This window comes from Vigna angularis, chromosome 2, assembly GCF_016808095.1.
Source record: "Vigna angularis cultivar LongXiaoDou No.4 chromosome 2, ASM1680809v1, whole genome shotgun sequence".
In the NCBI taxonomy this organism is placed as follows: Eukaryota; Viridiplantae; Streptophyta; class Magnoliopsida; order Fabales; family Fabaceae; genus Vigna; species Vigna angularis.
The window spans coordinates 9,324,122-9,337,582 of record NC_068971.1 but is presented as its reverse complement, the minus strand read 5'-3'; the positions used below and the strand labels follow the sequence as shown (position 1 = coordinate 9,337,582).

At 36.5% G+C, this 13,461-nt stretch overlaps 2 protein-coding genes and 1 pseudogene across 2 annotated transcripts; all 3 read right to left on the bottom strand.

Annotated features, from left to right (window-relative positions):
* Positions 1-74: 74 nt before the first annotated feature.
* Positions 75-4,488, bottom strand: LOC108326935 (protein METHYLENE BLUE SENSITIVITY 1-like; annotated as a pseudogene).
* Positions 4,489-8,676: 4,188 nt separating this feature from the next.
* Positions 8,677-9,856, bottom strand: LOC108327242 (protein FAR-RED IMPAIRED RESPONSE 1-like). The gene is made up of 3 exons (XM_017560965.1): positions 9,357-9,856; positions 8,915-9,272; positions 8,677-8,829 (listed from the first exon to the last, which is right to left on the bottom strand). The coding sequence occupies exons 1-3, from the start codon at positions 9,854-9,856 to the stop codon at positions 8,677-8,679; spliced, it is 1,011 nt and encodes a 336-aa protein (XP_017416454.1).
* Positions 9,857-10,215: 359 nt separating this feature from the next.
* LOC108327241 (protein FAR1-RELATED SEQUENCE 5-like) lies at positions 10,216-11,085 on the bottom strand. Its single transcript, XM_017560964.2, has one exon. It carries the CDS (start codon positions 11,083-11,085, stop codon positions 10,216-10,218), a length of 870 nt encoding a protein of 289 aa, XP_017416453.2.
* Positions 11,086-13,461: the final 2,376 nt, after the last annotated feature.

Genomic DNA, 13,461 nt, shown 5'->3' with positions numbered 1-13,461 from the left:
AGTCACTAATATTTTTATCCTAATTTTAGTCCACTACTCCAATCCATAATTAAAAAATTTACTAAATCCTAAAATTAAGGAACAAACTTTGACTTATTTAAAATTAAAAATAAAATATTCTTAAAACATTTTCTTAACACTCCTCTTTTCTTTAGGAACTGCAAAAGTCCATGAAAGGTCAATTTGGCTTCAATAAAAAGTCTCTTAATCCTGTATTGTGAATTCTAACATAATCCTTCGTGACAGCTTCAGTGTTTACTTTATTAGCACCCATGATTCATAGTACCCTGAATTGTGAAGGTCCTTCTCATATGTCTCATTCCAATAACGTACTAAACTATTTCCTGGTTCGTCCATGGTCACCCATGATACAATCATGGCCCACATGGTCACTTATTGTTATATGAACCTGTTGAGCAGCATTGTAGCTAAATAGGACAGCAAATAAGCGGCATGTCCTCAGCCCTATCGACCTTCCTGATGAAAGAAATTGTTTTGCCTCCATAGCAAACCACAACCACATTGAAAAGGTTCAAAACCAATGTTGTAGCCATTGTTGCAAAATAAGAGAAACTTTTTGCACCCAACATATACGATGATGATGTCTGAGCCTCTTGTGTAAGATTTATGTCACATTTTCCTTAGAATGAGAAAACAACTTGCTCCTCACTACAAAAAAAATTGAATTACATACCACCAAAATCTGTTTATACACTTGATTATATACGACTTATATACGAACAAAAATCTGTATATAAAACTATCATAACTAGATTATATACGGATAAATCCGTATATATATTATATACGGATAAATCCGTATATATATTATATACGGATAAATCCGTATATATATTATATACGGATAAATTCGTATATAAATTATATACGAATAAATCCGTATATAATATCTGTATATAACGTTTTTATATAATTACATACAGATAAATCCGTATGTAATATCCGTATATAACTTTACAATTTTATAAAAAAAAATTAGGTAATCCTAGGTTACACCACCAAATTGCTTTTAGGAGTTTTATATATCTGACTAAAGATAAATACAACCACCAAATTGCTTTTAGGAGTTTTATATATCTGACTAGAGATAAATACAACCATCAAATTGCTTTTACAACTAATGAAATACATAAATCAATCATAAATTACTTAAAAATACAACATAATAAACATACACAATTGAATATTTTTTTAGTTTGAATAATATTAAACTGTGTACAAACATGGATGAAGTTAAGTATGAACATCTAAATAAATTAACAATCACGTGTATCTTAGTTGATTTTCACATTGTAAATCAATTACAATTAAAATGCTAAAGGTAACATTTTTAAAAGCTAATTAACTTTGATTTTCATGTTGTAAATCAATATACAATTAAACTTCTAAAGGTAACATTTCTAAAAGCTAATTAACTTCCTTCATAGCCTGAAATGGAAGATTAGAATAAATCTCCTTCCTAAAGGAAAATTTCATCCCTTTACCTTCATCTTTATTCAGAATCCAATTTCATCACTAAGTGAGATTTTGTGTTCCTAAATCAGCAGTTCCTTCGCTTTGCCAATATCTGGCTTCCTCATATGTATATCATCACTTGTATTCTATTGTAATATTGGAATCAATTGTTTCCTTAATAACCTGCATGTTTAAATTCATGCATTAAATTAAAAGTCTTTCAAAACTTACATATAAACAATACATGATCAATCTCAAAAGATTTCATGTAACACATTGCAAGGAACCAATAGTTTAGATTTATGGTTTGTTTTAGTACGTGCACTTGCACACAAACAAAATAATTTATTTGAATCTATTTTGTGTTATAGTAATAAGTCACAAATAGTAGCAAAGCAACTGATCCAAAAACACCACGATAGTAAATAGTGGGATGGTCATTATAAATACAAGATAAATAACTTAAAATCTATATATCACAAACCAATAAATGTTTAAGCACAATGAACCATCCAAAATTAAAGATAAATCCATAATTTATAATCAAGACTAATGCTATTATTCTATCAAATATGTTTTGGTAGATTTTTTATGGGTCTGGTAAATAACCTTAGAAGAAATCCAACTCTACATGCATTGGAAAATGGCCATGAGGGGAAGATATTCTGGTAAGAAAAGACTAACCTGTCTTCCTGACTTTTACTTATTAGCTCTTACATTTTCTCCACCGCATGTACAGAGCAAGCCCGTACTTCAACTTCCTATTTAGTCCCTGGACCTATTTCTCCTCAAGCAATACCATCTTTGCACCAAGACCAAGCTTTCCACGTGTCTATTTCAACCCATGCAGGGAATGCAAATACTTTAATGCAAGCACCTAACATTGAACAAAAACTCATGTTCTAGACAATGTAAGTGAAAAAAAAAAACAAAGCTATATATTCCACTGATTATCAATATAAAGAGTAATAAGTTATCAAACAATTATTTCTTCTTACTAATAATGCTAGAAAGTGAAAAATTATTACATTGAAGCTAGAAAATGAAAAATTATTCAGACATCTCAACATTTACAATATTGTCTTTCATCTTAATTTCGTAATTTACAATATTGTCTCACAGTAAAATAAGCTTAGCTAACTTTTAATGTTTTTATATGAGTGTCTAACTCTATCTTAATTTTTCTTTCAGCCCAAGTCTATATTTTTTATATCAAACATAAAAGTTCCACTTTAATAAAGTACATTTTTGTTATTTATCTTCCATGTATAAGAAATGTAATTTTAAAGTCTCGTAGTGTATACCAAAAGTGTTTAAATCTAGTTTTATATATATATATATATATATATATATATATATATATATATATATATATATATATGAAAAAAAAAGTAGTAGCTATTTTCGACAGGTTCCACACTAATCCCAGAGTCAATAAAAATGCCATGAACAAACCAATGGCTTTCCCTTTTATAGAGTATACATGCCATCTAGGGATAGTCTTTTTATACATGTTTTCTTCCACCACAAATCCTTAAAAACAGGAAACAGAGTAAATGTCAGTTTTGAAATCATTAATGTACACAAGAACCAGAAAAAAAAAAGTTATATCAAACAAACTAAACAGATCTCATTAATTCTAACCTTTCTCAAGCAAGGTAACATCCTCCATTGATCCCTGGATGGCCTAAACTACATTCTGGAGATTATTCACTTTGACTAGTGCACGGGCATGTTCTGACATCTTCGTCGCTTCCACTACATACACCTTCCTCACGCCTGCTTGAGCTGACCATATAGCAAGAATGCCACTTCTAGTCCCCACATGCAAAACATTCTTCTCCCAAATTAACTCACAAAGTCAGTTCAAAATCACTCACAATAAATCATAACATAAACACAAGCAATAACCATAACCAATGCTCTCAAACTATAACACGACAACAAATGTTATCTTATCCAATTCTTGTATCAATAAAATTATTCAAAAGTCATTTGGTAACAATAATTGATGATTATCATTATTCAAAAGCCAAGACAGTGGTTGAGATTCATGTAAACTTGCCATCATCAAGGGTAAAGTCATCCCTTCCACTAACTATGAAGCAATAATATACCAAATAAAAATATTGAAAAGTGGAACAAGAAATATTAACAAAGAGAAAATACAACATTTACTACCTGGTTAGTGGTCCTTTGAAGATGACATGGTTAGAGCTTAAGTCTTCCCAAAAATATGACTAAGTTAAAAATGCAAAGAGTATCTCGTTTCCAAAATCTAAGCATTTCTTGTGGCTTCCGCGAATGCTTGGACGCGGCTTCGACGATTCGCTGGCGATCATGGCGTGAAGGTTGACGACCTTGTCCTCCTCAGAGGGGATCTTAGGGTGACGCGCCTCGTGATGCATCTGCATCAATTTCACGTCAGGCACCGTGACTTTACAGAGCGGGCACTCGTATTTCAAGTGTTCGCCTTTCTCCACACCAGACCGGTCCCCGCTTTACCGTCGCCGCTGTTGGTAGTGGCGGCATCGATCTTCGCCGCGATCTCCTTGGGTTTCGCCTTCCCGGTCATTGCGTCGAGGTGTGGCTCTCTCTCTCCGAAGATCAACAAATGATTCTATTCCTTTTGTCTTTAACGGTTTGGATTTAGGGGTGGAAGAGGGTGATTTGGAATACGAGAGGTAAACCCTAGGGATGGGAGTACCCTAATTTGTGTTCGACCACCGAAAGGGGTTTGTCATTTAGACGAACTTGTTTCGTTGGGCATCTTGGCGAAAATGGACAGGCATGCAGGTTGGACTGAAGCTTGTCAATGCAGAGATAAACAGGGAAGAGGCAGTGAAGAATGGCTCGATGATGGTGATTTGTGATCGAGAGAGAAAGAGGTGAGAGGGAAAGCTTAGAGGAGGGAAAGCTGTGGGAATGGCTCGGGAACTTTCCAATTTTACTTAGGGTTGAATTTTTTAATTTCTTTTATTATTTTTTTAACAGCCGTATGTAATATACGCATACAAGAAGAAACCACTTACATATACGATTTAATCCTTGAAAAAGCTTATGCTAAAAGATTATATATAGATTTTAGGACCCCGATATTCCAACAACGTATTTTTAACACTGTTTTGACAACGCCATGTGTCGTTGTTTTATTGGTTTGTTTTAAAAATAATATTTTTTTAAAACCTACGAAACGGAAGTCCATAACCCTTATTTTTAGTGAAAATCCGAAAATAGCCCTTTTTCTGTTCCATTGGAAACGAAGGTCCCTTCTCTTGAAAGGTCGAAGGTCGCGTTTCGTGCCGCTTCACTTTGTTCTGTGTGCGTGGTGTTGTCTCCGTCCATTTTCGTCTCCTGTTATCGTGCGGAATGGCAAGGTCCGGTGACCATTGTCCGACGATGAAGGTAAGTGGTTTTCCATTCCATCTCGTAGGTTGGTTATTCGGTTTGGGTTAAGGTTTGAGTGGTTTTCCATTCCATCTCGTAGCATGCTTATTTGGTTTGGGTTAAGGTTTGGGGTTCGTATCCTTGTGTTGTGGTTCTTGGGTTATTGGGTTTCGTTGTTTTGATGATTTTATTTTGGTTTATGCAGTTGAGTGTTCATCACTCTTTTTCGACAAAGTATATATGTACTTTGAACGAACGTTTGACAGACGAGCATCGGTCATTGATTGCGAGGACTCCATTTGCGTGGTTTTTAGATGTCAATGTGAATGTTAAACTAGGTAGAAATATATTGAGTGAGTTATTGGGTAAGTGGGACGACTGTAGTAGTGGTTTTTTAGTTGGGAATAAAGTTTTGAATATAAATGAAAATGATATTTATTTAGGGTTGGGATTGAGTACAGATGGTGCAAATATTAACTTAAAGGAAGAAATGGGCAATACTGAATGTGTGAAATACATAGGCAAAGGAACAAAGGAATTGAATTCGATATACAAAATTCTAATGCGAAAATACAAGAAAAAGATACCTTGTTCTCATTTTTGTACCCTTTACCTCCTGGTAGGGATAAGTGAGATTTTATTTCCAAAACGTAGCGGGAAAGTGTTACCCGTAATGTTTAATATTGTTGACAACTTAAGTAGTTTGGGTAGTTATTGTTGGGGTAGTGTAATTTATCGTTTTCTGTTACGTAGTTTGTGCAAAGCTTCAGAAGGCTTGAAGAAAGGCAAAGGTATTTCAAACGTTTACGTCGATGGTTGTGTTTACATGCTGCAGGTAATTAATAGTATTTGATGTAATTACTTAAATTGTTTTTTGAATTTAGTTTCTTAGAAGTTAAGATGATTTATTTGTCTTAGGTATGGTTTTTTGAGCTCTTTGTTCCACCAAAAGGTCCTATTGATAAATTTCTGCGAATGTTGCATTGGATGAATATAAGTGTTGGAGACAAGTTCGTAAAACGGTGTATGGAGACAGGTTTGGTACGTTGTTTGTTATCGGAAGTTTTGTTATGTTTTCATATATTGACAAAAGTTGTGTAATCTGTAATGTGTTGTTAAATTTCAAGTTGTTGACGATGTTTATGGTGGTCCTTCAACCAAGGATAAGGAGGAATACAGACCAACACCTAAAAGAAAGGATGCTAAACCAAGAGGAAAGAAGAAACAAAAAAGAATTCACAGAGAAACTTTTATGCGTGCCTTAGACGAACAAGAATTTCTAATTGAAGAACTTAAAAGGAGGGTTGCAAGTTTGGAGGCACAATTGGCTGAAGAGAAGGCAAGAAGGCAAAATAAAGATGACGTTGGACAAAGTGTGCCTCGTACAGAACCATCCGTGAACACTGGTTTTGTATCCCCTACTGACATTGACGGAAATGAACAACCTTTGAAGACGTATGTTAGGGTTGGATCACGAAGGCGTTACAAGGGAAGAGCATTTAGGACTCCATACACCGGAACCGTAGTGCTTAGAATAAAAAATGAGTGATCATTGTATTTAGTTGATGGAAAATGTTATTTGGAAAGTAATGATAATTGTAATCATTGTAAATAGATTAGAAAACAATGTTTAATGTATCCGATTTAGTTCAGTGATACAAAATTTGAGTTTTGGATTGAATTGGTCTCATATTTTATTTATTCAATACCATTGTTATTATGAGTTGTGGGTTTGTGGATTTCAGAATGTGGTCAATTTTTGTGTCTCTTAAGTTGCAGGCTTGTTTGTAAGATGTTGGTGTTTGAGTGGTCATTCTGGGTAACATGGGTGACCAGTGTCAAAACTAGTTCATTTGAATGACAATTTGAGTGGGGGTGATGTGATGTGAGGCCAAGGAGTGTGGAGTGACCCCTCATCAGTTGGAGGTGCAAGCTGTGCAAGGGATGACTGAGGGTGTTCAAAAAAGGGTCTGGTAATCGTTTACAGCATCCTGGTAAACGATTACCCGAGAGAAAACTGGATTTTGTACAGAAAGTCTAACAGAGGTAGCTAGTCAGGTGAACAGGGGTGACCATTGTCAAAAAAAGTGACTTTTAGTTTTACAGACAATTGCAGTGTTATTAAGTGGTATTGGTTAGTGGTATTGGTGTTTTACTCACAACTGCCATGCTATTAAGTGTATCATAAATTGAACATTACATAATAAATGTCGAGAATTGAGGAACCATTTTGATAGTAAACAACTTCATTAAATTAAAGACTTGAAATGATCAAAGCAGGAACTGTGGTACATAGTTCTTTAAAATGCAGAAAATAAAGCCTAAACAACCAATTTTAAGTCTGAGGATTGTTTCCAAAAGCACTTTGCAAGTGTTGCAGTTGTTGTTCAATGTTCCCAACGCGCGATTGCAACGCATCAAACCTTGTAGTGATGACCATGTCCATGTTTCCAAATCTTGTTTCAAGGGCATCAAATCAAGTTTCAAAGGCATCAAATCTTGTACCAACAAAGGTTTGAAGTTGTTCTATGCGGTTGATGACATTATTTAGTGTTGTAGATGAACTGCCTTGTTCATCATCTTGTCCTTGTTCATGTTGACCTTCTTGTAAGGGGGGATGGGGGGCGTTGCCTTTGGAACCCATTCTCCTTCATCATTTTGCATATAACCAAATGATGCTACAACTTCACTACCAATTTTTTGCTTCAACTTCAGTTCTGAAATGGGATCACTTTCAGTAGGCACTTCAAAGTGTTCCATGAAGATGGTTATCAAATGTGGATATGGCAACTTTGCGTTCTCCCTTAATGCTCTTTTCATCTTATATCTAATAAGATGTCCCCAGTTAATGTGAATGGAATTGAAAAATGCCCATAGCAGCATAATATCCTCTTTGGATGCCTGACCAATATTGGTTGCACGAGGAATTAATACTCTAGTGAGAACGTAATGAAGTATCCTGGGTTGAACCTTCATTTGCCCCGCTAGTATTCTAGATTGTATGACTACATCATCTCTACACACTAGTTGCCTTGCAGTCACAGAATCGTATTGTTCTTTCCACTCATCTACAAGTTTTCCTTCGTAACAAACACCATCAGATGGGAGATTAGTGAGTTGTTGAAAAAGATTAGGGCTCACCCTAATTTTTACACCTTTAACCTCGCTTCGAATAACCCCAGTATCCGATATTGACATGTTGCTGTAGAACACTCTGACTAATTGTGGGTGGTAATGTCTTCTTAAACACACAAATTCAGTCAGCCCAGCTTCGTGTAATATGTCATAGAATTGAAAATTTTTTCCTTGAAAGTATTCATCCTCTAGATACTTTCCAAAATTTCCCGATTTACAAAATGTTGGACATATTTCTCCTGTTGCTCATCCGACGAGAAGAGATCATTGGTAGGCGTTGGAGGGGATGACGATGATGATGGGGTTGGACTCCGGCGGCGGCGACGTCCACCAACGGAAGAAGATGCCTTTTGTTTCTTCGTTCCACGATCACCCATTGTATTTCGTTTAGGGTTTTGCACTGAGAGAAGTGAGCTTTTCAAAACGATTTTGAGGAAGGACGTGTTTTAGGCGGTTATGTACAGGATTGCAAGTTATACACGTTATGCAGTGGGATAATTTTGTTTAATTAACTGAACACAGTAATCGATTACCACATCCTCGTAATCGATTACAATAAGAAATTCTGGTGTGGTCATATGCATTTCAAACATTCATTAAAGGGATTTCATGGATGACCATTTTAACTTACAAAAACAGAAAAAAGTAACAAAAAAAGCAGCAAAGAAGTTGTATATATCAGTTGATGTTGTTATCAAAATTGTTATGTACAGCTGACAACAACGACAAAAATCCAAAATGACCCATTTCGGTATCTTGTGATAGTTGGATAGTGTCGGCTTCAAATTGTTCACGGTGATCACATTCAACAACATTACTTGGTCTTTCGCCCTGAAACAACACAAATACTAAGTTAAACATAATTGATAGACAAAAAAGTATTTAATAAATATTTTGACCGTAAATAATGACTCACGCATTGTTCGGTGGGTGGTGTTGAAGTGTTTGTGAATGAACTTGACTTTCTTCTTTTGGTTTTTTTCTCAACAGTGGACTTCAACCTATTTGTGCGTGGACGTCCTTTTCGCTTAACAGTTGCAGGACTGTGTACAAGGACATCAGATGTTCCAACTGGACTAAGTGGTATTGACGTGCATGCACCAATATCGTATCTTAGTTGGCCTGCATCACTGATGATGTTATTTGTCATGGAAGAACTGAACCCAAATTTTGTACCCAAACAATTAAGTTCTTTTTCCAATTCAGTACTAGCTTCCTCAAACTCACATGCAACTTCAGCAATTTCATAAACACGTTTGCACAACAGTTTGTATCTTTGCATGCGTGGTTCATTTGTGGAATTATTATACGATGCTGTTATTAGTGTGTGTCTTCTTCAAATGTTTTTGCTCCAGCACCTCAAAATGTATTGTGAGGGAACACTGTAAACATCTTCTTGACCAAATACCAAGAGGGAATGACGACATATAATTCCTCTAAACTCAAAGAGTTGGCAAGAGCAAGTGGTTGTCTGTGTGATGGAATCAAATTGAACTTTGTAAAATTTATCTGGTACACGATTACCCTCCCACATTCGTTCCTCTTTTACAGTGTAAGTGTTCCACAAGTCCTCCTTTAAGGTGTCTTTGATGAAACAATTCATCCTTGAACGGAATTCAGTTTGGACCTCCTCAAACTTTGCATGTGTGTATTCCACTTGAAATTGTCTCTCAATTGGTGACTGAGAATCACATGCAATAGTGGTGTTCATGGAGGAGAAGTCGGCTTCTATTTCCTTCTGGGCCTTTACCCTAAGTGCATTGTCGTATTGGACCACAAATTGTTGAAGTGTTGTTGTAGAATTGATAAATCCATCAAAAAAGGCATTCATTCCCTCACTTCTCTGAGTTGTAGACATGCCTGCCCAAAAATCTTTTTTCAAGTAACACGGAACCCATTTATGTCTTCTTCGTACAAATTACATAGCCATTCATTTTTCTCCAATCCATGTTTGGTAAGTAGTTCCTTCCAACCATTTTCAAATTCTGTTGGACAAACACAATCATATATAAGCACATGTAGTTCGGTTTTGATAACGGGATTATTTCTATACCCGTGCAATTTTTCAGGCAACTTCTTAAGGATATGCCATAAACACCACCTGTGCCTCGTATGAGGAAACACTTGTTCAATAGCGTTGGCCATTACGCTGCATTGGTCAGTAATAATACCTTCAGGACTCTTATTACGCATGCATCTTAGCCAACATTAGAACAATCAGACAAATGAGACAGTGTCTTCCGAAGACAGCAATCCACAACCAAGTAAAATGGAGTGTCCATAATCGTTAACTCCAACAAAAGGCGCAAATGGAATGTCGTACTTATTTGTTAAGTAAGTGGTGTCAAAGGAAACAACGTCACCAAATTCTTCACATGCAGCACGACTTCTTGCATCAGCCCAAAACACACTACAGATTTTATTCCCTTCATCCAGTGCAATGTCATAGAAGAACTCGTTATTTCTATCTTTCATTGACGAAAAGTGTCGTAGGAGTGCCTGACCATCACCATCCTTACATAAAGATCTTCTGTGTTGGCCAATGTAGTTTTGAGCGTCCCGCTCCACGAAGTCCATGTTTTCATAGCCCCCTGCATCATTGACAATGCTAAGGAAACTCTTATTTAACCTAACTCCAGCATCGTGGTTGACCTCCAACGTGTGTTTTGCATGCATGCTTAACTTTCTATTGGCTGCAAATAGTTTGAAGTTATTTGGACAAAGATCATGGTTGTGGTCCAGAACAACGGTCCTTATAAACCACTTGTCCTCCTTCTTTGCAATGGTTATCCCAGCAGGACATTGGTTAATTTGACTTGGAAGTGTTTTTACCACTGGTTTGACGGAAGACACATATTTTCCCTCCCTTGAACAAACTATTCTGAGGTAGTAGACGTTGTTGTCTTTATCTTTTTTAGAAGTTCTAGTCCGCACGGCAAACCCACGTCTAATGGCGTAGTTTGTGTAAAAATTTTTAGCTTCAACCATTGAGTCAAAACACATATGCACTGTTGGGTCCATCTCCATTAAACTTTCATTAGGCTCATCAACATTGTCATTATAGTCATTCCCTTGATCTCCATCCATTGTGTGTGTTGACATTAAACCCACCTTTAGAGATAAAGCAAATGATATTGACTCATCACACTTACCACTATGACCACTGGCAACTACAAAAATAATGAAAATAAAATCTTTTCGAAGAAGTAATTGAAACGTACCCTGGTGGAAAATCGTGTGCCCTTTAATGAAGGTCAGTGGTCCTAACCAACCTCATCTTCTACCTTTACGTCCACCATAAATGAACCTTATGTGCTTCTCACCAAACCTCCGAACTTCGTTGTGGCCCTTCTCTTTAATCAACACCCGGGTAAGTTGTCTGCAAGTGCTTGGTTAATGGAAGTAAATGTTAACGTTGGTTGTTGAAGCAGCTGTGTAGTCCCGCCAAATGTCATCTTTTTGCCTTGTCAAGCACGTATTTGCTTATCCTGTGAAAGCATGCATTGATGGTTGTCAGCATAAAGTTTCTCTCTCCTAACCCTCAATCAATGCTTTTCACTTTTAAAGGCTACCCATCAAATCAGACTATCTCCCCACAATTAATGTAACTTGATTTTAACAAGTTAACTTTATGGAAATAGATATAATATTAATTTTTTTTTGTTACATTGATTTCATGTAATGTGATTATCCACGTACTTGTATTTAAATTTCGGGGAGAAACCAATTGTGTACGCTTGAATCAGGTGACAGTATCTGTAACCCGTTTACCATTGTTTCAGTTATGAGTTACTTCTTTAATCATCCTACTGATGTATCGTCGTTAACCTAGAATTTTAATGTGGACAGGAAATTTCTGCATAATCATGGATGCATGGGAAGACCTTGTTTATGATGATGATGTCCTTGAATCGTTTTTGAAAAATGCGATGCTTCCGCAACGCTTATTCCTGGTCCTGCAGGTAACATCCAAGCAGCTTTCATGAATAGAACGGGAACAGAACAACCGAAATTGACACAAGAATTTGCTCGTGATGTTGCTGACGCAACCTATGAACGAGATTTCAACTCCAATGCTTGGAAATGGGCACAGATGTTTATTGAACACCACGATACAGTGAATCTCATACACGCTTCCAACAACATTATTACGTTTACTACTTGTAATTTGTTTTCATATATTTTTATCATAGGTCTCGTAAAGGATGGAAAATTCGAGAACGTTAACTCCCTCCAAGAGGCAAAATCAGCTGAGGTCCTTCCATTTGTTGTTTGCATATTGAAAGAGTGCAAGCCAAATGGGTTGGGAGATATGCAGTTGACTCTTAAGGTAATATTTCTTTTATTGAACAACATAACATTTTATGGTACATTACTAACTTATTATACCAACTTCTGAAGGACCCAACTGCCACGATGAAGGCTTCCTTGCACAAGAAAGTTCTTGAAGATCCTGAAATTGCAGACAATATCGGAGTTGGTTCCGTTATGCTACTCAATCTTGTAAGCCATCAAATTTGTACTTAACTACCATAATTATTTTTTTGGTATTTAAGTGTTCTTCTTCTTACAAATTTGGTTTGTACATTTAGGTCCACCCCTTCACTGCATTTAGGCAAAACCACTACCTCAATATTACGCAACGCTCTATAATCAAGGTTTTTCCAGCTGAAGTTTGTCCTCCTACAATTGACCTTGTTAAGGAGACACCAAAACCTGTCATTCGACTTCCTATGTGGGCAGAGAAGGAACTCAATGTGGATGACATCCTCCGCAAATTTGTACGTCCATCTGACCAACCATCAACGTCCAATCAAGCAGACAACCAATAGTGGGTTTAGGATAACTGTAATTTTATATGAACAACATTATAAGTATTTCATGGATAACTGTAATATTTCAAACGTACAATGTATTATTGTTGTGTATATTGTGTACCTGAATCTCTATTAATGGTGTGTTATAATCAATTTATTTATGTCATACAAAAGTTTTGAAGTTAATTGTTACCTTTTGTTTTTCAATGGTGACCCCTGTTCACCTGACTGACTACCTGTGTTGGACTTTCTGTACAAAATCTAGTTTTCTCTCGGGTAATCGTTTACCAGGATGCTGTAAACGATTACCAGACCCTTTCTTGAACACCCTCAATCATCCCTTACACAGCTTGCACCTCCAACCGATGAGGGGTCACTCCACACTCCTTGGCCTCACATCACATGACCAACCACCCTCTCCCACCACTGAAACACCAGGACCAGCCTCAGACAGGTGCAGAAGTTCCTAAAACTCACTTTTTTTGACATGGTCACCCCTGTTCAACTGACTCCCTACCTGTGTTGGACTTTCTGTACAAAATCCACTTTTCTCTCGGGTAATCGTTTACAAGGATGCTGTAAACGATTACCAGACCCTTTTTCGAACACCCTCATTCATCCCTTGCACAACTTGCTCCTCCAACTG